The sequence below is a fragment of the Bison bison genome, unplaced genomic scaffold (assembly GCF_000754665.1).
Source record: "Bison bison bison isolate TAMUID 2011002044 unplaced genomic scaffold, Bison_UMD1.0 scf7180017864213, whole genome shotgun sequence".
Taxonomy (NCBI): Eukaryota; Metazoa; Chordata; class Mammalia; order Artiodactyla; family Bovidae; genus Bison; species Bison bison.
This window is the reverse complement of record NW_011494785.1, coordinates 1,121,678-1,146,400: the sequence shown is the minus strand read 5'-3', so window position 1 is coordinate 1,146,400 and position 24,723 is coordinate 1,121,678. Positions and strand designations below refer to the sequence as shown.

The window sequence follows — 24,723 nt, the reverse complement described above, 5'->3', positions numbered from 1 at the left end:
CCGCATCCTCGCCTGATCCGTGGAAAAACTTCCTTCCACCAAAACTGGTCCCTGGTGCCAAAAAAGGTCAGGGATCACTGAATTAATGGACATGGGAACCAGTCTCCTGGCCTTGCTGACTATCCATTTTCCAATCCAAATGGACAGAAAAAAAAAAAGTTTTCAGTCTCATTCATGATCCTTTTACCTCCCATCACAGCAAATTTTATTTCCCTAAACATGACCCAGGCAGAGGAAAAGAAGGAGGCCAGGACTGGCTGGTGAACCTGAGGAAAAGTTCCAAGAAATGAGGTCCTTGGGGCCTCTCTGGTGGCTCAGCGGTAAAGAATCCACCTGCCAATGCAGGGGACACTGATCCAGGAAGATCCCACATGTCACAGAGCAACTGAGCCTGCGAGCTGCAACTACCGAAGCCCAAACGCTCTAGAGCCCCACAAGAGAAGTCACAGCAACGAGAAGCCCGCACACCACACCAGAGAGTAGCTCCCGCTCGCTGCCGCTAGAGAAAAGCCCACGCTGCGACGAACACCCAGCGCAGACAGATAAATAAATTATTTTGAAAAAAAGAAAAGAAATGGGCTTTTTGCCTTCCAGAGACACTTGTCCATCCTCACTGAGCATCGCTCGACATCAGGTTTGGGAATTATCCACTGAGATGCAGCTCTGCCCTGGAGGTCTGTCCCTGCCTGCCAGGTTCCATCCACCTCCCCAGCTGGGATGTGCACTGCCCTAAGTAAAACAATTCCTGGGGGACAACTTTCTGCTATGGGGTTTTACTGTTAACAATAATATAATATTATTCCAGACAAAGGCACATAGATTTTGGATAGCCTACACGTAGCTTCTCTCTGCCTCTGTGAGGATAACAGGGGACTGGCTGATTTCTCCCAGGAGTTCTGTGTGTTCCTGGTCTCTGGAATGTTCTTGTAAAATGCCTTACCTTGACGGGCTGGGGATCACCACCCACCCAGCAAGAGGTCTCTTAGGTGGGCCGTGGGGTGGTGATCACCCTTTAAAGGGGAGGAACATGAGATGAAAAAATAGGAGGACAGAAAATGGCCGAGACCAGCGAGGTGAGATATGGGGAGAAAGGCTTCTCTTTGCCTTTAAATCTGATCCGGGACTTTTCAGGAAATTAAACCCCGAGACTACGAGCATCAGATAGAAAACAGATGAGGTTAAAACATCGAAAAACTGCAGCAGATTCCCTGGGCAGGCAGAAAGGGGGACATGTGTAAGCAATCACGGCCGTATTTCTGGAAAAGACCTTTTTATGTTTTTAATACTTAACACTTCATAACAGGGACTAATAGGCAGGATAAAAAGAAGGCTGCTCAAAAGCAACTTGGGGGATGAATGGTTTTCCAGACAACAGAGCAGGGGCAGGGAGGGTGTAGTCCTCATCACGCCCACCCTCACCCACCCTCCTCTACTCACCAGAGTCACTTAAGCCTGGGAACCTGGCTGGAGAATGGCATGAGGGGGATGGTCAGATGGACAGCTCCACTGAACAGGCTGGGTGATGCTTAGAGCATCATCCCTGGAGAAGAGAGTGGTACCCAGGCTCCCAGGGTATCAGCACACAGAGGAAACGGGATCTACGTGGACAGCTGGGGACAGAGCTGTCCAGGCAGGAGTTGTGCCTGACATAGGAGAGATTCTCCAATGGGACCCTTTTCCCTCCCCTAAATATAACCTTTCATTCCCAGCTGCCTGGAATACACAGTTTCTCATCTATAATTTGGGGGTCGCTGAACCTGTCTACCTAGAGAATAAGAGTAATAACTTAAAAGATGACCTTCCCCAAACAAGACACAATGGCAATGGCTATATGCTTAGTAGGAACATGGGATTTGAGGTCACAGGGGTTTTAGCTCCTTCCTGGTTGATTGTGGCAGTGTTATCATGGACAAGGTGTACCATCATCCTGCGCCTTGGTTTGCCCTTCTATAAATTAAGGCAGCAATCCCCAACCTTTCTGGCACCAAGGACTGGTCTCGTGGAAGACAATTTTCCCATGGACCAGGGTTGTGGGGGTGGTTTCGGGATGAGTCAAGCACGCGACATTCGTTGTACACTTTATTTCTACTGGTGGCTCAGACAGCAAAGAATCAGCCTCCAATGCAGGAGATGCAGGTTCACTCCCTGGGTTGGGGAGATCCCCTGGAAAAGCGAATGGCTACCCACTCCAGTTATTCTTGCCTGGAGAATTCCATGGACAGAGAAGCCTGGTGGGTGACAGTCCACAGGGTTGCCAAGAGTCAGAGGCGACTGAGTGACTAACACTTTCACTTTTGTTTCTATGATTATTACATCAGCTCCACCTCAGATCACCAGGAATTAGATCCCAGAGGTTGAAGACTCCCTAAATTAAGAGCTCTGAATGCTCAGTGTTTCTCAGCTAAAGCTCTCTTGTCATCAGCGGTGGGCGTGCTGCCTTTGTGTACCACTGTTGGGGATATTTCAGGATGTGGCATCGCTGGTGCACCAAGCAAGGAATGCCAGCCGCACCCCGATACACAGTCATGTCAGTGACCACAAATGGCCCTCGAATTTCCAAATGCCTGGGGACAGGGGCTGTGGAAAACCGGCTGATACAGATAAGCAGTAAGTAGAACACCCAGGATGTGTCTACGCAGCCCCACACCCACGTGCGGTCCCCGAGCCCAGAGCCCTGGGCACAGCATCAGGTCGGCTCACCTTTCTGTCATTCATATCATCCCCTGGACTGTCATATTCACCCTGTGGGAGGAGAAAACAGAGAGCATGATCAAAAACAGAGAGACGGTTCCCTTTTAAATTTTCCGACGCCATCCTTTTCTTTCATTCCCATTTAAGAAAGGTCAAGGGCATGACCCAGAAGGAAACACTGGTCCACTTCCGTGGTCACCAGCACCTGCTGTGTGTCCTATCAGCTTACAGCGGGTGGCTCCCCTCACAAGCCTCGGAGCCTCCTGTACTTGCTCACAGCAAACGGAGCGGCAGAGCCCACCCTGGAAGCAGACTAGCATGTCCTGGAAACCTGCCTTGCGCCCTGTCCATACCCAGCAGAGCCTCATCTCACGTGTGCCCACGGCAAAGATGTCACCTGGGAAATCTCATCAGGCGCTCAGGGTACCTGCCCCAGGGGTCTCATTGGGTCCCACCATGCGGAAGATGCTAAAGTGACTGACGGGGTGGACAGGGCAGCCAGGGGACCCTGAGTTCATGGGCCAGTTAAGGTCCTCATGAGTCATCTTGAAGAATATCACTGTATCTTGTTATGGGATGTTTATAACCCTGCCCCCAGCCAAAGAAAGCCTTAATTAGTTTCTCTATTTTCTTAACCACACAACAGTAGAAGGAATTTTAGAGACCTCCTTCAAAAATGTCAAGATAGAGATGTGGTACATACACACAATGGAATATTACTCAGCCATTAAAAAGAATGAAATAATGCCATTTTCAGCAACATGGATGGGCTTAGAGATTGTCATCCTAAGTGAAGTAAGTCAGACAGAGAAGGGAAAATATCATATGACATCCCTTATATATGGTATCTAAAAAGAAATGATATGAATGAACTCACTTACAAAACAGAAAGAGACTTACAGACTTAGAGAATGAACTTACGGTTGCCAGAGGGAAGGGACAGTTAGGGACTTTGGGAAGGCCATGTACACATTGCTATATTTAAAATGGATAACCAACAAGCACCTACTGATTGCACATGGAACTCTGCTCTATTATGTGGCAGCCTGGATGGGAGAGCTGTTTGGGGGAGAATGGATCCATGTATATGTATGGCTGAGTCCCTTCGCTGTTTGCCTGAAACTACCACAACATTGTTAATTGGCCGTACCCCCATACAAAATGCTTTTGGTATTAAAAAAAATAAAAATTTAAATTAAAAAAAGTCAAGATAGAAAAAAGGACCTGACACTGACACTTAATACATGTTCCCATAGAAGGATGAGAAGTTTCACATCTAAATAAAAATCACAGAAAAAATATCGCATATAAAATACATATATAGTACCATATAATGCTATCATATAACTATCACATATAATATTACATACATAATATCACGTATCACTCTCTGTCATTTGAGGGCCTAACAGTCCAGGCTGTGTATCATCACAGTCTGGGACCTGCCTCTCCGAATCCACCTTCCCCATCTCTCTTGTAACCAGCTTCTCACACTCTCCCCAAAATCAAGACAGGGAGTGCAGAGGAGGCTCAGACAAAAACATTCACTTTTTTTTTAGACAGTTTGAGACAACTGGCAAATATCAAGCTGGGGATTACTGTCTTTCACATGTGGTCGGGAACCAGCCACGGTGGTTCAATGCCATGGTTCCCTCCTGCCTGTATATTCATTGCTGCGTTGCCTGCAGGGCTCCACCTTTTGAGTGGTAGAGGTGGTACTCACATCGTGCAATGGGTAGGCAGCCTCATAGATATTGTTTGCTATCAGAGAGTTAATACCTGCAGGAGAAGAAAGATGAAAATGGTCACTGTAGGGCAGGACTTCTCACCTTGACCTTGGTCTTCTGATAAATATTAATGCCCCCAACCCCACCTCTCAGTTGAGAACCGGCCCCCGCTTCCAGATTCTCCCAGGCAAGAAGTTTCTTCCACACTTTACTTCTTAGTATCAGAACAATTTTTCATTTGCCAAATGCAAGGTTTTTAATCCCAAATGATTAAATATCAGGCATTGTGCTGTCATTCAGCCACTAAGTTGCATCCAACTCTTTGTGACCCCATGGACTGCAGCACGCCAGGCTTCCCTGTCCTTCACTATCTCCCAGAGTTTGCTCAAGTTCATGTCTATTACATCAGTGATGCCATCCAACCATGTCATCCTGTCCCCCCTTTCTCCTTTTGCCTTCAATCTTTCCCAGCATCAGGGTCTTTTCCAATGAGTCAGCTCTTTCCATCAGGTGGCCAAAGTATGGGAGTTTTGGCATCAGTCCTTCCAATGAATATTCAGCGTTGACTTCCTTTAGGATCGACTCTTTGATCTCCCTGCAGTGCAGGGGACTCTCAAGAGTCTTATCAGGTAGGCTTTCTCAAATGTCATGTCCGTCCTGTCCTCACACACTCGGATCCCTGCAGCCCCCAAACCACCTCCACCACCTCCTTCTCCTGCTCAGCAGCCACAGCAGTGCAGGAGAATATCTGTGTTCAGTGTCAGCATAGGAGTGACCATGTGGATGGATCATGGTCATTATAACCAACAAAAGTATGCATCAGAGCATCCCACCAGGTTTTGCCTGAACTCATTTCTGCTCCCTCCCTGTTCCTTCGCAGCACCTATTACTGCCCGTGACTGATCTGTCTGTACCATTAGATCTCACAGTGTGATCTGAGGAATCCCATCTGTCCCCATGACCCTTTCAGGGGGGATCTATAAGGTGAGAACTATTATTTTTAAATATTTATTTATTTGGCTGAGCTGAGCCTCAGTCGCTGCAAGCAGACTCTCTTGTTGAGTCACAAGAGCTCAGTAGTTGCTGCGGCATGCAAGCTTAGGAGCCCCTCAGCACATGGGATCTTAGTTCCCCGATCCGGGATTGGACAGGAGTCCCCTGCATTGTATGGCTGAATCTTAATCACTGGACCACCAGGGAAGTCCCCTGAATGATTTTCATAATAGCACTAAGATGTTATTTGCTTTTCCACTCCTAGTCTCTCAAGAGTCTACATCGGAGTTTTATGATCTGTGATGACGTCAACCCTGACTGCTCACGGAATGGGGTTTGTGTATCCTTAAACTCTTCTCGGTTTTAACTTCTAATACAATAGATACTGATCAATACAACCCACTTAGATGAAAATGCTCTGAGTTCTCTCAATAAGCTTTTCTAGTGCAAAGTAAAGTTGCTCAGTCGTGTCCAAATCTTTGCAACCCCATGGACTGTAACCCACCAGGCTCCTCCATCCATGGGATTTTCCAGGCAAGAATATTGAAGTGGGTTGCCATTTCCTTCTCCAGGGGACCTTCCCAACCCAGGGATCGAACCCGGATCTCCTGCATTGCAGACAGACGCTTTACAGTCTGAGCCACCAGGGAAGACTTTTCTAGTGTAAAGAGGGCCACAAAGTTGGGAAACCACATAACAAGGGATCCATTTCTTTAAAATCCTGACTGTGTTCTACAGTACTGGGCACACAGCAGACCCTACTAAACAGCTGTACATCTGTACAAGATGCTCTTCTACCATCCCCTTGCCTTCATTCATGGTGTGATTCAGAGACTATAAAGAGCCTGTAAGCTCTGTGACTCGGGACAGGCTGCCCCAGGTCGCTGGCTCCCAGATGGGAGGGATTATATCTCAACAGCTCAAGGACTCTGCCATGTGGGATGTACATTTGGTGAGGGGTGGGGGGGGGGTAGGGAGGAGCTGGAGGGAAGGCTCTCTGGCACATGATGGTTTCCCTGGTCTCAAACACGCTTTCTGCCCTGAACCATTCTTTACAGAGAGGCTGTAGACAGCAGAGTGATGAGGGGGAACAACGTATGATGCCCAAATGCTAAGTCATCTGCATTTGCACCACTCTGGAGAGAGGACAAGGTTGGGTGGCGAAGTTCCACAACAGTGACTCATTAAAATTCATGGTTTTCCACCTCCTGTGCCCACTCAGTGCCCTACCACATGCTCAGAGCCTCAGAGGCTCTCGAACAATCCTCCCTCCACCAGCCCCCTCTTCCTCCAACCATGCCGCTCAGATTCCAGAGTCCAGCCAGGGCCCACATGGGAGCAGAGGGTGCAGGGGCGCCCAGCAGAAGTGGCCACTCTTTCAGTGCATTGAGAGCTGAGATCTCAGTGCTGAAACATCACCCAAGGACCAGTACTTTCCTGATTTTACATTTCCTTCATGGCATGAACAGAAAACATCAGAAATAGCAGTTTGGGGTGGTGGGCCACTGGAGGGTCGGTAAAGAGATTATGGGTTGGGGAGGGGTATCCAGGGTCTGAATGAGCTACAGATCTGTCTTCCTCTCGAGACTACAATTTCCCCCAGAGCATCATTAATCAGTTCAAGAGCCATAACCACAGCCATAGGAAGCCACCCCACTGTCATCAAGGGAAGGGCTCCTAAGTCGGGAGGGGGCAGGGGGTGGTTCAAAGCGACAGAGGAGCTGTCAACATGGATAGAGGCTGAAGCAGAACAGGCAGGGCTCCAGCCAGACTGCAAACCTACTCACTGGCCACTCAATCCTTGCAGTCACACCCACCCTTTGGCTGCCATGGCAGCAGCATATACCCTGCAGACAATACCAGAACAGCATGGGAGCTTTCAGCAGGTGTGGAACTCTCCTGCTAATTCAAGGCTTTGCTCAGCACAATAGCCCAGGGTCTGAGAGCACTGGGCTGAAGACCTGAACTCTAGGGTCCTGTGGCCTGAGCCTCAGAAAAGACCTCGAATCGTCGGAGGTCTAAAACTATGCACCCTACCTCCCAAGGGAAATAAAGTTCCTTGGCACTCAATGCCAGGTTCACTTCTAGAATGCTGTTCACTGCTTCTTTGTTTTTTATTCAGTCACTCAGTCGTATCCAACTCTTTGCAACCTCATGGACTGTAGCCCGCCAGGTTCCTCTGTCCCTGGGATTTCCCAGGCAAGAATACTAGAGTGGGTTGTCATTCTCCTTCTTTGGTAGCCCCTAAAAGTCTGCAAGGTACCTGAGGCCAGGGAGCACGCCCCTCTCACTGGAGTCTCCTGCAGCTCCCACCTCACTATGGGGAGCACAGAAGGGGTCACGGTTGTTAGCCAGAAGAGGAAGCAGTCCCGTGGCGGGAGTGATCTCAGGATCTCTTCTCATTTATCACAGGCGTCCACCTTCCCACTACTCCAACGTTCTTTAGCAACCTGTCCCTGGCGGCTCCATGGTGAAGAATCTGCCTGCCAAGCATGAGACTTGGGTACCATCCCTGGGTCAGGAAGATTCCTCAGAAGAATGAAATGGCAACCCACTCCAGTATTCTTACCTGGAGAATCCCATGGACAGAGGAGCTTGGCGGGCTGCATTCCACGGGGTCACACAGAGTCAGACACAACTAAGCAACTAAACAGCAGCTGATGAAGGAATCTTAAACCCTGGTTAACTAGTCTGCTTCCTAAGAGAGGAAGCCCAGACCAAGTATTTTTTGCCTTGGAGCCAAGACGATTCAGGTCATCAAACCAGAGCTCCACAACGCTGTAACAGTCGATGTCTCTGCCTCACTGCTGTGGGTCTCTCGTTTCTTAGGTGATAACATATGGGCTCTCCCATCAGTGGCTGCCAGGTGGAGGGAGGGGATGGCACATGAAAGGAGGAGGAGTGGGGGCGGGGGGAAGAGGCACGATGAAAAGTAACCACGTATCCACAATTTCACCCAAAAATGAGCACCACTTTGGCCTCTCAACCACAGACTTCAGACACCAAGAATCTACTCCCAAACAAGCATGGAAATCAGTTTGAAAGAAGAAAATAATCAAATGTTTTCTTTAAAAAAAAAAAAGAGTCTCTGCTTTGAAAATTGAAATTCTGAATTTTCCCCTTTCTTTTCAGCTAATTGGTTCCATCGTACACCACCCATCTGGCCAGAAACAGCAAAGCTTTCTTCTTCAGGATAATATCCAAAGGCCTTCCTTCCTGCTCGAGACTCGGGGGAGAGAGACCCCCTTTCCTGCCCTCTTACTCCCAGAAGTGGGGGGGGCCCAGGCAGAAGGACGGATGTTTTCCATCCCCTCTCTCTCCAAAGAGAAGTGGTGCCTCAGCTCATACAAAGCATGGCTCACCGAGGACCTCTTTACTGATCCCCAAAGTCCCTTCAAGTCAGCAGCCTCTTCACACCTGTTACTTAGAACCATAATCCCCCGGGAAAAGGCTCATGTTTTCTCTCTGCCCAGGACTGGCTGCAGCTCTGCTGACCCAGCCAAGCCCAGCAACACCACCTCTCTGCAAACGCAAGGTCAGGGTCAAGGACCAGAGTAGGGTGGACTCAGACCCTGGGGCTGATACCCAAAAACACCCTCATAATATAAAACCTGAGCTCTCTCATTTAGCTCCCAAGACACCTCTGGTTTCTTGGCCAGGAAGCACAGTCTATGGTCTGCCTCCCAGAGTGAGAATCTCATGAAATCTACCAGTGCCACCAGGTGACAGGGTATCCTCTGTCCCCCAGCTCTGTCCTCTCCAGGCCAAGCATCGGGGCAGGTACTTGGAGGGACGGCGCTCAATTCCTGAAAACTCATTTGGTTTTGATTCCTTGCCTCCCAGAACCGGGCCCGTTCCCCCGGCGTTCCGCTTTCATTCCTGTACTCTAGCCGGACATAAATCCAAACCAGAGCCCCCCAGACGGTGCATTTAACAGAGACTATATTTACCCATCACCAAATTGTCTTGACGTGTGCTTAATTACTTAAATGCCTTTAATCCCAAGCCTTTTCTTCTAACAAAATATAAACCAGCTCAGCTGGATGAATGATAAACCAGATGTTTACAGCACACAACACAGCCTGGCTTCAGTCAAAATAATTGAGACATCGTCTCCCGAGCAGGGAGAGGAGATGCCCAAAGCATACATTTGTTTAAATGCTCTGACACCAATATGTCTATGAATACATAGCTCCATCAAGCTGCTATTTTCTGTCTGTGAAAAGGCAACAGTTTTCATATGAAGGAACAGAAAAGGTGTTGGTCAAGGAGGTGTGGGCTTCTTTCCATGGTAATGTGCACTTGAAAGGCATTCCAGGATGGCGTGAACTTGTATGGCCTTGACCCTGACCACTGATCTTATGTTAGGTGGATTAGGTGGCACCGTGTCAAGCTGAGCTAAGTTTGTGATGGCTCACAGCCAACAACAACAACATCACAATCAGCCACCATCCTGAGGACCCCAGACTCACAAGCACGCCCAGGCTCTGGATGTGGTGGGTGCATCAGCCCCCATCCCTCACTTCCCAAGTGACAAAGACACAAAGAGTGAGTTGTCTTGGGGAGGTTACAGGAGCTGTTGTTCAGTCGCTAAGTCGTATCTGAGTCTTTGTGACCCCATGGACTGTAGCACAGCAGGCAAAGTGTTAGACCATCACCAAATGCCCATCCCTTTTTCAAGGCCAGCTCCCCTCTCTTCTGCTAATGTTTACCCTCTGCCCCTCCTTTCACTGAAAAATAAAAAAAAAAAAAGAAGAAGAGAGAAAATCCAAGAGATGGTACTGCTGGCTAGGACCCTGAAAGGGACTGGACACTGAATGCCCATATAGCAACTGTGAGAAAAAAATTACAAGAAAGATTAAGCCATTCACAGAGAAGACTGGGCTTTGTTTGAAGCTAGGGTCTTCATTCACAGAAGCTAGAGTCAGATCCCCAGAAGGCGAGCACGTGGGCCACTCTCCCCACTCCTGGACAGGGTAGGAAGCCTGTGGTAGCTCATGGTGCGCTCATCCTGTCTACCTGTAGAGTCCCTAAGAGGCACCTGGGGAGCAGGTTAAAAACACAGTTTGTGCACCTGGAGGAAAGTCGGTCCCTCTCTGGACCTGAATGGCTCCCACAGAAAGAAGACCATGTTGCTCCTTCCAATCAAAACCTAGGGAATATCAGCACTTGAAAGAAACTTCAAGAACATGGAGGGGTCCCTCCTTGGGTTCAAAAGGGGAGAAACAGACAAAGTGAGGAAACGTGACTTGACCACATGTTGTTGGCCCCACAGCTGGAACTGGTGCTTCCCCAGCCTCTCCCCCCAGCTCTGTCTCCTTTAGAAAGGCACCCTCTCCCCTTCTCTCTCTGATATCAGTGGGCTCCCAAGGTCCACTGGTTTCTCCTGGGTCTGGCGGGTCAGAGGGAGGCAGGAGCCTCCTCTCCATACAGTCACCTGCTCCCGTCCTCGGCCCAGTTCTGTCCTTCTCATCACCAGGAACCCCTCCCCTGTCTCACGGGCCCAGAGATGGTAACAGCTCCCCTGTTGCTGATTCTAGGTCACCACACTGCCCTGACATCCCCAACCCCCTACCTGTGCCTCTGTAAATGGTCTCTCTGTTGATACTCCTGCCTTGAACGATGCTCATTTGAGTGAGTCGTCTGTTCCTGGTGGGACCCTAACCTGATTCTCTGCAGTGGCTGGGTCCCTTTATGTCTTCTGTATTACTTGCTTTCCCTGTAGGCATCTCTCTTGTCAGACAGTCACATGGCTTATTCACTCCTCTCAAATGTAAGTTCTGTAGGGGCAGGGATCTATCTCTGACCTATGCCCTACTCTAGTCCCCAGGTCTCAAACATGAATGACACACAGCATATGAATAAATATTTGCTGAATGAATGGACATCCCAGTGGGAAAACCTAAGCTTCCACTTTCACTGGAAAATCTTACCCAATAACTTCATCCATTTATTAACTGATTAATTACAAGATCAGTGAGGAACAGCCAAGAGACTTGGGGTTCAGCTGGGCTCCAGATTTCTCACTTTGGGCTGGATGTTCATCTCTCTGTTGTGAAAGTAGTTAATATCCATTGAATCTATTCTGCGTGGGAGTTTAAAGGATCAAATGAGATAAAGAGTAAAGAGTGTGAAAGTGCTTTGCAAAGCATACAATGACAAACGTGCGAGGAATCCTTACCTTGGTTATAGGGAGAAACTCTTATGTGCAGAGACCTCTTATCTGGTTATCTCAGCTCTCACAACAGAGAACCCAGGAGAAAACATTATCTAGGTCTCTCATGCAGCCCATCCCTCAAGGTCCTGCCCCCAATCACAGCAGAATCTTCCAGACCCTCCTTCAATGCCTTTTCCCTCTCTCTTTATTGCCAGTCCTAATAAGCTGGTTTTTCTGTGTCCCAAATAGCAACGCAAACCTTGAAAAAGCAAAACTCAAGGAGGGAGGTTACCTGAGTCCAGAATTCAAAAAAATCAGACAGTGGGGGCAAAACAACTCCAATAACACTTTTATAATCCTCGAAGAAACATAAATAAATTTATGTTCTCAGGGACTATCCTGAATCGTACATATATTTACATATCCCTTTATAGAGACTCTGTGTTTATATCATCTGTATTAGAAAGCAGGGAATTATATGAGAGACTTTAGAACAATTTCTATATAAAAAGATGTTGCTGAGGACCTTAAGTGCTACCTCACTGAATGTATTCCCCTCTCACTTAGGTTTAAGGTCAAATTTGCAACCCAACTGCAGAAACTGGAGGGCCGTATGGTTTGAATATGTCTTTCTACTTTTTCCTCCTAGTTTCAACATTCTATTTTAATTTGTGCTTTTCCTGGTTCTTATTTTTTAATTTATTATTTATATTATGCTGTTTTATTGTTTTTCTTGTAAGCTACCTCTGAAATTTTGTGGAACAAGACAGGAATATAAATAAATCAATACATACACCCTGCATATATAATGCTCTGCAAAAGTAGGCATTCAGAAAAACATACTTTCTACAAAGAAGATGATAATACCAGATGAATGGAAGTATGTCTGAATTATTATTATCTTTAGTCTTATTTTTCCATCTTCTATGAATATTTCTGATCTTTATCATCCTTTCCATCTCCTAATCTCTACTGTAATTGAGAACAGTGGGGAAGAGAATAAAGCTTTGTAAACTGGTCACAAAGGTAATGGTAAATACCACATAAAGGGTAAATCTGAGGCTGAAAGATCAATGAAAATACCTTGGAAAACAATTCCACGCACGATCCCATTCTTCCTTTTTCTTTTACTTTTATGAGGCAAACCTCCTCTGGAGGAAATCTAAGCCAGTTCTAGCCCATTTGCGTTTCTCTATAAAACCAGAGAGAAGGGCAATAAAATCAAAATTGACCCACAGCTCAAAGGCCTGCATTATCCTGAGGACTCACAATGTTATCACATTCCTCTTTCTTTCTGAACTTCTAAGTAAGATGGTAAGTCAGCCAAAAAGCTGAAAGGGTGCTGGATTTTCCCAGGCAGAAATCAAACAACCGGAAAATTGGCCTTCAGCATCCTCCTCTGCTGGGAAACACAGTTCAGTCACACGTCTCTTGTTAGGAGCTAATAAATCATCCGCGACTACCGTGGAAGCAGCAGCGCGTGAAGACTCAGCCTGACTCCATGCCTAGGTCTCTGCATCCGGATTGCAGCGGAGACAGGATCAGAGTGAGGGAACCCAAGTTCTCGTCCCAGTTCTGACAGTGTCTCAGTATGTGACCTTGAATGAGCCATCCATCCTGTGCCTTTGGTAACTATAGATAATTCCTGACCCACCAGCTTTCCCAGGCAGCCATGAAACTAACACTAGACAATATTTTGGGGCCATGCCCCGCAGCATGTGGGATCTTAGTTCCCCAACCAGGGACTGAACCCGCCCTCCCTGTATTGAAAACTCAGAGTCTTAACCACTGGACAGCCAGGGAAGTCCTAACACCAGATAATTTACGATGATACTTAGATGCATCCATGGGAGTGGGCTGCTCTGAATCTGTGTTCCCTTTCGCCCTCTCTGAACAGTTCTAATATCATACCTACCCGATCATCTCATAATTATCTGTTTACATGTTTGTCCACATGGCTAAACCAAGAGCCCCATGAGGATAGAAATTAGGTCAAATTTATCTTGCCATCTCTCAGTTTCTAAAACATTACTTGACACTGAGCATGCACTTAATAAATGGTTTCTAAATGTCAAAAAAGAAAGAAATTGTTGAAAACTACTCAACAACAAAATCCTTAAGATGTCTGACTTTGTGGCATCACACACACACCCCCCCAGATGCTCAAAGGTGGGAAATAAAAACTGGCTGTCGTAAAGTAGATGGTCTCTAATGACCTTTCACCAATCTAGAGGCAGCCCACAAAATAAACTTCAGTTTTTAAGGACTTTCCAGGTTACAAAACAAACAGTTTTCTATCCAGTCTTTACAAAAACTTTGCAAGACAGATCATTCTCACCCCGATTTACCTAAAAGGGAAAACTGAGTTAGAGAGAATTGAAGTCATTTGTCCACAAACACCCATCATTGGGAACTCAGCAGTTACTGCTGTGAAACCAGCTGGCTGGGCACATTTAATTAGTTCAATAAAGCAAGTCAACTGAGTGGAACACACAAGGCACCCAGCCAGGTGCACTGGGGGATAAAAGACGACCCAGACACATCTCAAGGACTGTCTTGGGAGTCTAAGCCACAGAACATAGGCATCGAGAAAGACACGGAACTTATGGGAATTCCAAGGAGAGAGCATACAGGAAGAACCAGGGGACAGAGCTGTTCGGTCTGGAGGGTGGGCCCAGGTGAGACGTGGGCTAGGACATTCCAGCAAAGGGAACAGAAAGAGTAAAACCAGAGGGTAGTCATGTTAACAGGCAGAAAAGCGGGAGAGACAGAGAGGGCAAATGAGGAAAGAGATGGAAATGGACATAGCGAGACACTGATTTCAAAGTTCTGGGAATATCTCAGTGGAGGTATCTAGCCAGTCGCTATAAAGATGGGTGTGGAACGGGAGCCGGGAGAAATAGGAATTCAATGCTGTAAGAATTCGGTTCAGAGTGAGAATGAGGAGTCCAAGGAATGTGGAGAAGACAATCTTGAAAATGGGGGAGGAGGAAGAGGAAGCAGAGTGTGATCCAGGAGGAAGAAACAGAAGGACAGCGATCAGTGGGTCAGTGGCCCCTCCCTGGGTCTCAGCTCAGAAGACGGAGGCTCAATGAGCAGGTCTTCATGCAGTAAGATGCAAGAAGATGGAGGAGGAGGAAAAGGCCATGAAATGCGGGCAGTAAAAGATCACTTGTGACACCCGAGGAAGCAGTTTTGGTCCAGCCAAGGAGGATGTAAGGCAAGTTAATACAACTGAAGAGTGAACTGGATTAGCAGTGATGGCAAATTCCAGGACTTTGACAATGCAAGTGAGAGTTACTCCGTCGTGTCTGACTCTTTGCGACCCCATGGGCTATACAGTCCATGGAATTCTCCAGGCCAGAATACTGGAGTGGGTAGCCTTTCCCTTCTCCAGAGGATCTTCCCAACCCAAGAATCAAACCCAGGTCTCCCACATTGCAGGCGGATTCTTTACCAGCTGAGCCACAAGGGAAGCCCAAGAAAACTGGAGTGGGTAGCCTATCCCTTCTCCAGGGGATCTTCCTGACCCAGGAATCGAACTGGGGTCTCCTGCATTGCAGGCGGATTCTTTACCAACTGAGCTGAGTGATGGCAAATTCCAGGACTTTGACAGAGGCCACAAGAAAACACTAGATACATCTTCCCATCTCTTGCCGCCTCGGGTGGTCCTCAGCTATTGTCGTTCAGTCGCTAAATCATGCTAAGTCACAAAGTCCCTGCAGCACCGTGGTCACAGCATGCCAGACTTCCCTGTCTTCCACTGTCTCCCGGAGTTTGCTCAAACTCATGCCATCCAACCATCTCATCCTCTGTTGTCCCCCTCTCCTCCTGCCCTCAGTCTTTCCCAGCATCAGGGTCTTTTCCAATGAGTTGGCTCTTTGCATCAGGTGGCCAAAGTGTTGGAGCTTCAGCTTCAGTATCAGTCCTTCCAGTGAATATTCAAGGTTGATTTCCTTTAGGATTGACTGGTTTGATCTGGCTGCCTACTTTATTATTCCCTAGACTTTTCTCTAAATGACTCTTTTCAACTCAAAGCTGCCTCAAAAGTGAAAGGTCTACCACCTCAGAGTGACAAGTGTTCTGAGGGATGAGTAACAACAGCCCCTTTGGAAAGAGCCTCCCACCTGCAGGGGGACCGTATGGACAAGACACCTGAGCATGGGTGTAAAGTCATGGTGTCACCCCCCATCACCTGTGTCCCTTCCATCATCCATCAGTGTCCCAACTGCCTACCTGGTACCCAAATGCTGGGGGTCCTGTTTCAAACACAAACACCCCCGGATTCAAAAATCAAACCACAAGGCAAACAGGTTCAGTCAGACATGGTGACAAGGATGCTGAACTCAGAAGAGGCATCTTCAGACTCATCCGCCCTCCCTGCTGGTTAGCTTCTTTAAACATCAAGGCAGAGGCTTGGACTAAAAGGCCACTAAGATGTCTTTCTTCTCAAAAATGAACAAAAACCAGCCACGATTTGGGCAGTTATTGAAACATTTTGGAGATGGTGAAAAGAAAGCAGCTGAACTTGGGATCAAGTGGAAGGTGTCCCCGTGGGTTCAGGGAAAGGAGAGGAAGGACAGAGACCCAGGGTGAAGGCTAGGGGGCAGCCCCAGCCCCACGAGAAATGGGACCCCCTCTACACCCGGGGGCAGGTGGGGCGCCCCCTCTGTGTGGGCACCTGTTTGTCTTGCTCTCGTCTGTTGCAAGGTTGCCCTGGCCCCCCATCAGCACGGCCCGCGGTGGGAGGGTCCTTACCCATCGTGTTGTTGGCTCGAGAGCAGGTTGTGCGCTTCAGGATCTCATGCACCTAAAACAGACAACAGCGAGGCTGTGAGCACCTGGGCACGTGCTGCAGCCCGGCCCGGTGTGTGTGTGTGCAGGGCGGGGGGGTGGTACCTAGGCAGGTGCCAGCTCACAGACTCCTGGTCAAGCCCATGCAAACAGAGCATCTAACCTCCTCACATACACGCCACACCTTACCCCCCCTCCCAAAAAATGAAGAAAAGGCTGTATGTTGACTGAAGTTACAGGAAGGAAGGGGACCCCAGACCCACACCCCTCTGCGAGGGCTTGAGAAGACACTTGGGGGGTGGGGAGAGGCAAGAAGGAGGGGTGCCCTCCTTACCAGCCCCAACAGTGCCTTGCTGCTGAGGGGTCCTGGGCAAGCTCCGGGCAGGTTCTGAGGGCCCATGGTCCCCTCTGTAATAGAGCTGTCTCTCGGAGATGTTTGGGGGAACCATGAAAGTGCTTTGGGAATTGGGAAAGGGCCCCCTATGTCTTGGTCACTGGGAGTATTACTTCTCTGCTTTTTGCCTGAGCATCATGCCTCCCCAGGCAGAGTAGGTCTCCCAGGTCCTCAAGACTCCACGTCTCAGAGAGTACCTTGGGTGCATAGCGATGGCTGACCAAGGACCACTGCTCATTAACAGATCAACAGTCCCTGAGTGGGGAGCTTGCATGGACCCTGTCACTCACTGTGAGGGCAGAGTGCTGAGAGCATCCGAGCCAAGGAAGCCCAGGGGGCAGCATAAACCTGCTGGCCAACAAGTGCCCTCCAACAGGTCCCAAGCCTGTGCCCAGCTCTAAGGAGATGCCAGGGACAGAACTCTGCGCTGGGACATGTGACTGGTCTGCCCAGATGGCCACAGGGAACAGGGCACAGGAGACGGGCCTAAGGAGATGCGGGCAAGATCCTCAGACCAAAGTCTGGGTCAGAGCAGACCCCAAGACAAACCTCAAGCCTCTCTCCCTCTGTCACAGAGTTGGGTAGACTAGGGAATGAGCAGGAGGGGAAGGAAGATGCCTCCAGAATGAGAAAAGATGTGTTACTCCATCACCATTTACACTCCCACATTCCAGCCACAGACCAGAAGGAGTGGAAAATAAATGACTTCCAGCAGAATGGGGCCCAAGAATGTTTAATTCACTTATAACACGGTGCCGTATTCAACAGCAATAATAATTAGCAACAGCATTTATATGGCAGTCCATTATTTTACAAGCACTTTGCAATTATCGGGTAATTTCCACAACTCCTTATAACTTCCCCCCCAAGACGTGGGACCTGAGCCATGGTGAGAGTTAAACTTCTTGTAACAACACCAGTCAGGACAATGGGAGGTTCATGCTTTTTTCCATAGGCAGATAAAAGAAATCATATGGCCGTTTTAAATCTTCCTAGAACACCAGGCCAAGGGAACTGGAGTGTTTTCCTGCCCATTCTGCAGGCAGAGTCAAGGCTATGTTTTCAGCATGACTTAGAAATGTTCTGTAGCTTCCTGCAATCCTCGGTCCCTTCTCACCCACCCTGCTGACATGGAAGTCCCTCTAAGCTGTTGCTGTCGTTCAGTCCCTAAGTTGTGTCCGACTCCCTGCGACTACAGCACGCCGGGCTTCCCTGTCCATGGACTACAGCATGCCAGGCTTCCCTGTCCTTCACTATCTCCCTGAGTTTGCTCAAATTCATGTCCATTGAATTGGTGATACTATCTAACCATCTCATCTTCTGCCGCCCTCTTCTCCTCTTGCCCTCAATCTTTCCCAGCCTCAGGGTCTTTTCCAAAGAGCTGGCTCTCTGCATCAGTTGACCAGAGTACTGGAGCTTCAGCTTCAGCATTAGTCCTTCCAGTGAATATTCAGGGTTGATTTTCTTTGGGATTGACTGGTTTGATCTCCTTGCTGTCCAAGGGACTCTCGAGAGTCTTCTCTAGCACCACAATTCATAAGTATCAATTCTTTGGCGCTCAGCCTTCTTTATAGTCCAACTGCCACATCTGTACATGACTACTGGAAAAACCATAGCTTTGACTAGATGGACCTTTGTTGGCAAAATGATGTCTCTGCTTTGTAATACGCTATATAGGTCTGTTATAGCTTGTCTTCCAAGGAGCAGAAGTCTTTTAATTTTGTGGCCACAGTCACCGTCTGCAGTGATTTTGGAACCCAAGAAATTAAAATCTGTTTCTTTTTCCAGTTTTTCCTTATCCATGCCATGAAGTGATAGGACTGGATGCCATGATCTTTGTTTTTTGAATGTTGACTTTTAAGCCAGATTTTTCACTCTCCTCTCTCGCCTTCATCAAGAGACTCTTTAGTTCCTCTTTGCTTTCTGCCATTACAGTGGTATCACCTGCATATGTGAGGTTGCTGATATTTCTCCTGGCAGTCTTGATTCCAGCTTGTGATTCAATCAGCCTAGCATTATTTTGCATGATGTACTTTGCACATAAGTTAAATAAGCAGGGTGACAATATATAGCCTTGATATACTCCTTTCCCAGTTTTGAACAGTCAGTTGTTCGATACAAGGCTCACCCTCATTCCTCCTCCTTATCTGAACCTAAGTCCTTCCCGAGGGAAACACAATGCCATGTTTCCACTGTGATCAGCATTCCTGGGGCCCATCTTTCTCTCTCCTCTTCTGTCCGTAGGCTCTCCAGGTGGGTAGAGGACAAACATATAGTGAACAGAGATGCCCTACAGCTCAGACTGGGGCCGCAGGGTCCAGGCCCTAGGCAGATTTTCATTAGAATCAACTATCCTTCAAAATCCAGAACCCTGGCTTTGAAAGGGAAAAAGACAGTAGGAGAACACTGGAAAATGCATGGCATGCCTGTATCCCATCTTTCCTCTAGACCCTGTGCAAACACCCCAGCAATTACCACAGCATCCAGCCTCAGCGCCCTCAACACAGCTCAACAATTAGCCCCCATGATCATCCGCGCTATACTTACTTATGGTTTGGATTTATTATATTCCAATGGATAGACTAGGAAATTTCAGGAAAGCATCATTTTGCATACATAGAGGAAATAAATTAACTTCTATTGTTTATTAACATTTCCTGGGGGTTTTGTTGGTTGGTTGGTTGGTTGGTTGTAGTTGTTGCTGTGCCGTCTTGCCTGTCCTGTAGCTTCTGAGACTTTTAAAATATGTATTTCAAATATTTAAATAGTCTAATAAAACAACAAAAAAGACAGTAGAACGGCTATCATCATGAATGTTGGCTTCTATTGAACAGGCTGGTAATTGTGTCCTTGGACAAACAGGCCAGCTTTAACATTCTCTGACACATCAATGCCCAGGACCCTTTGAGGATGAAAGAAAGAGTCACAGAGGCTCAGCAGTGAGCACTTCTTCGGACACCAACAATATGCCTGAATTTTTTTTTAATTCATTACATCGTAGAGCCTCAGTTTCCTCAACTGTCAAGCAAGGGAGTCACCTGACTAGCCGAAAGTCCCTCCACCCCTGGCCCCAAGTTCTGATAGTCCCTGCTCTATGATTCCAAGAAGGGCCCGGGTGGGACAACCATAAAGAGGAGATATCCTTCACAACCTAAGACTATTTCACCACTGAGATTGGGAAGCTCCTGAATTCTCCTCCCTGTTGCTAGGCAACTCCAAGCAAAGGATGATGGGAGGCAGCAGGGATGGAGAGAGATGCCCTGTCAAAGGGGATTCAGGCTTCCCCACCCCCTCCCGAGCCCGCCACAACTGGTTAAGCACCTGGTTAGCTGGTTTACTTACAATGCGACTACGGGTGGCATTATCAAAGAAAGTGTCCTTGTCCTGGATGTTGTACCTGCAGACACCAAGAAAGCCTATCAATGCATTTCATTGCTGTATCCTTATCCTGGGACTGCTTGTCACCCCGGGCCCCAGGCAAGCCTCTAGAAAACAACATAGCTAGGTGGGTAAGACACACACACACACACACACAGTCTTATGATGTTTACGCTCTTTCCTACCCAGTAATTCTGAAAACTTCTCATAAAAATGTTTCATTAGGAGAACAATCTCAACAGAAGGAAAGAAGTTCCCTACATTAAAACATTCCTTTCAAAGTTCCTTATAACAAAGATTATGGAGGGAATATGCAAATTTCAAAACCTAAAGGATAAATTATCATGCAGCTGTTTGAAAATTATAATTATGAAAACTTTAGAAATACTGTAGAAATGTTTAGACTATGACACAAAAATATTACACGATGATAAGTTTTAAAAACAAAAGTAGGTAAAAAGGATTCCCGTGTATGAACAAAATTTAAGAAAAAAAAAACAGCAAAGAAGAGTACAGTTTCTGGATGTTGGGGTTATAACTGTTTTTCAAATTTTCATTTAATGTTGTCCCTGTTGTCACAAAAATCATAATAGATACCAAACTCCTAATTATGCAAGACCTATGTCTGTTCTAAACTTCAAATGTTGACCTTGCACTCAAAAAAAAAAAACAAAAAACAAACCAAAAGCCCACCCCTGTGACTGTGCTTAGGGCATTGTGCTGGAGGGAACACAGACACCTGAACCATGCCCCCGCCCCAGGAGCCCAGGCACTGTGGTGTGTTTCCAAGTCACTAATGCAGAGTAGAATGTGACCGCTTATAGACCATTGCTATGAAAACTCAAGAGATGGACAGCATGTTTTCATTGGGTGTTAAGAACTGGTCTTGAAGGAACCCAGAAGCTGAGTGATGGAGATGTGCGGGAGGCGGCAGGTCAGATGTCCAGGCAGATGCGGACGAAGGGCCCAGGGAGGGGAGGACACAGAGTGCAAAAGAACAGCCGGCCAGGAAGTCAACATGCCAGTCTCAGTTTAGCCATTTAAGGCAGCGTGACCTTGGACGGACCCGGAACCTTGGCTTCCTCTCTATTATAGAAGGACGGTTATATCTGGATGGCCGCTTCACAGCCTGACCCCCCACAGCCCCCGCTACTCACAGGTACATTTTCTCCCTGGAGAACGGGTACGAGAGGTTCTTCATCCTGCTGTTACTGTGCTCGGGCACTCGAGGCTTCAGGGGCGCACTCAGCTTGTGCAGAATCTTGCTGAACGTCTTTGCAATGCTGCCTTGGGACTTGATCTCGTACATCTGCAAAGGCAAAGCTACCAGTGAGAGGAGGAGAAGGCCACATCCGACACTCAGAGGAGCAAGACTTGAAGCCAGAGCTGCACGGGGCTCAAATCCCCCATAACGGACACTCGGGAGGAAGGACGAGCTAGGGAAACCAGGCAGAGGGTCCTGCCCTTTCTCCACTGCTCTCACACAGTGGCGAACACCCTCAACTATTTGCATGGAAGAAGGTGACCTTTGCAGGAAAGGAGGAGCGCAGTAAGGGGTCCAAACTTCCTATACGGCTTCGTTACATCGTCACAGGAGGCCTACTGTGTGATGTCATCGTGTGTGTGTACAGATGGTGTTCAGTCGCTCAGTCATGTCTGACTCTCTGTGACCCTATGGACTGAAGCCCACCAGACTCCTCTGTCCATGGGATTTCCCTGGCAAAAATACTGGACTGGGTTGCTATGCCCTCCTCCAGGGGATCTTCCTGACCCAAGCGTAGAACCCAAGTCTCCTGTATCTCCTGCATTGGCAGGTGGATTCTTTAGCACTGCTGCTGCTAAGTCACTTCAGTCATGTCTGACTCTGTGCGATCCCATAGACAGCAGCCCACCAGACTCCCCCGTTCCTGGGATTCTCCAGGCAAGAACACTGGAGTGGGTTGCCATTTCTAGTACCACCTAGAAAGCCCATGATGTCACCATACTAAGCACTTTACCCAAGTGAGCTCCAACATGCAGTGCACCCAGCTGGGTAGATAATCTTACTCTCCTGTTGTGATGAGGAAATTAAGGCTCAGAAGGGTGAGAAGAGTAAAGAAAGGTCACACAGATGGTAACTGGGTGACTGTTTAGGTTTAACGCTTGTCAACCCAATCTCAAGTCTGTACCTGACTAGACCATGCCCCTATGTGATCATCCAGCATCACTTCCCTTATGTTCCTCTTAGTAATGAGTCTGCTTTCAAAGTACTGAACACCTAGTGAGTGCTTTACTCAAGCACCTTCTTGAGTAAAGAAGTACTTTTCTTGAGTAAAGCACAGCGTTATTACCAAGATAATCACTATAGAACCTATAGCATTAGCTGCTCAGTCGTGTCTGACCCTTTGCAACCCCATGGACTGTAGTCCGCCAGGTTCCTCTGTCCATGGAATTCTCTGGGCGAGAACACTGGAGTGGGTTGCCATTCCCTTCTCCAGGGGATCTTCCGGACCCAGGGATCGAACCTGGGTCTTCTGCTTGCAGGCAGATTCTTTACCATCTGAGCCACCAGCGAAGTCCATAGAACCTACAGTTTCTTATAATGCATAGAGTATGCTTGCCTACAGTATAGCATCCAGTCTTTCTAATTCACAGATGCTGTCACTGAGACACAGAGGTTGTACTCTTCATAGCAAAGCTTTGATGGATTAACATGAACCACAAGTTTTTTACACAAGCCCTCCTTCCAAGAGGGCTTCCCAGGTGGTGTTCGTGGTAAAGAACCCAGATGCGGGTTCGATCTCTGGGTTGATCTCTGGACTAAGCTGGATTGAATTTGTCCTATTGCAGTGCATGACCAGAACAAGAGCCACGCTCAGATCCTACGACCTGAAAGGAAGCCAACTGTCTTCTCTTTCATGATGCCCTCAAGTTGCTTAAATCTCAAGCGGCAGTAAAACATGTATGAAGCACTTGTAAGATCAGTGGAGACACATGCCACGAAGGGGCACAAAGTGCTTCAAAGGGTCAAAGAGGGGAGGCAGCAAGTCCAGCTGAGGGATCAGGAACGTGCTTCATAGAAGGAGCAGTGTTTCTGCTGGACTTGAGCAGAAAGGGCACCTTCCTTTTTCTTTTTGTTCTTTAATGAAATTATGATAATTTGGGGGCAAGGAGAGAACCTCCCCAATCTAACAACTAAACATAAGCCCGGTTTATTTCTCTCTTCTAATACTATTTTCTATGTGTTTTAATTTCAATTACAAAATTAACACAGTTCAAGTAAACAAGAAAACCAAGATCAGGGACTTCCTTGGTGGTCCAGGGGTTAAGAGTCTGCTCTTCTACCACAGGGGCATGGGCTCAGTCCCAGGCCAAGGAACTAAGATTCCTCATACATTGAGGTGCGGTCAAGGAAAAAAAAACGCAAAAGAAAAAATGAGAGAAAAAGAAACAAAAATCGTGAAGTGTATTAACTAATGTTAACAGCTTCCTTTCACTTTCAACCTCACTCCAGAGGAAACTTTTATCAACAATTTGGAGTATGTTTGATATACTCCATATATATATACACACACATATATATATACACACATATATACTCCCTGTATATATATATATCTTTCTAACACACCTGTGATGGCATTTAACGTATTATCCTACAATTTGCTTTTCATGTGCAGCAATGTATCTGAGACACATATCTTTCCAGGTCAGTCCATGTACACCCAGCTTCATGAAGGCACCATATTACACAGCAGACACACGTTCTAATTTGTTGAGTTCCTTCCCTAGAGATGGGCATTTATTGTAGCCTCTACACATGCTTTGACCATACTTCTACTAACCTTACCTTACAAACACTTTTAACGAATAAGGCTTGAACAAATATTGGCAAAGACATTCCAAGCAAACACAAAAGCAGGGAAGTTCAAACTGGATTTAAGAAGGGTTAGAAACAGCCGAGGTCTTAGAAAAGACCCTGATGCTGGGGAAGCCTGAAGGCAAAAGGAGAAGGGGGTGGCAGAGGATGAGGTAGTGGGTGGCACCACCAACTCAGTGAGTTTGGGCAAACTCCAGGAGATACTGAAGGACGGGGAAGCCTGGCGTGCTTCAGTCCATGGGGTCACAAAGGGTTGCACACCACTTAGCGACTAAACAACAGTGAAACCAGCCTGGTTCTTGGGCCCTTGGGGTTCTGATGGAGGAGCCGTGACTGTCACAGCAGAAAGGCACATGGAGGCCAGTGTGTGGAGCGGAGGGTGGGGTGGGGCTGGAAGTGCCAAGCAGCTGTTAACCTTGGTTAATATAGTAACACTTATGGTTTTGATTTCTTTGTTTACTAGAACTGTGTTCATTTTGCTGCTGTTGCTCAGTCGCTCAGTCGTGTCTGACTCTGCGACCCCATGGACTGCAGCACGCCAGGTTTCCCTGTCCACCACCTCCCGGAGTTTGCTCAAATGCACGTCCAACTACGTCAATGATGCTATCTAACCATCTCATCCTCTGCTGCCCTCTTCTCCTTTTTGCTTTGCTCTTATAATAAAAACCAAAATTCTCACCACAGCCCATGGGGCCCTGTAGAAGTCGTCACTTTTTTTTTTTTTTTTTTT

General features: G+C 47.5%; 1 protein-coding gene across 1 annotated transcript in view; it reads right to left on the bottom strand.

The window, feature by feature from the left end:
• Positions 1 to 24,723, bottom strand: part of ANO2 (anoctamin 2, calcium activated chloride channel) — a 339,922-nt gene that overhangs the window by 226,922 nt on the left and 88,277 nt on the right. The window contains exons 6-10 of the mRNA XM_010844983.1: positions 21,292 to 21,443; positions 20,099 to 20,153; positions 16,327 to 16,378; positions 4,415 to 4,470; positions 2,701 to 2,742 (exon numbers count right to left, since the gene is read on the bottom strand). Of these exons, the coding sequence (XP_010843285.1) occupies positions 2,701 to 2,742; positions 4,415 to 4,470; positions 16,327 to 16,378; positions 20,099 to 20,153; positions 21,292 to 21,443 (357 nt within the window). The remainder of the gene's footprint in view (positions 1 to 2,700; positions 2,743 to 4,414; positions 4,471 to 16,326; positions 16,379 to 20,098; positions 20,154 to 21,291; positions 21,444 to 24,723) is intronic.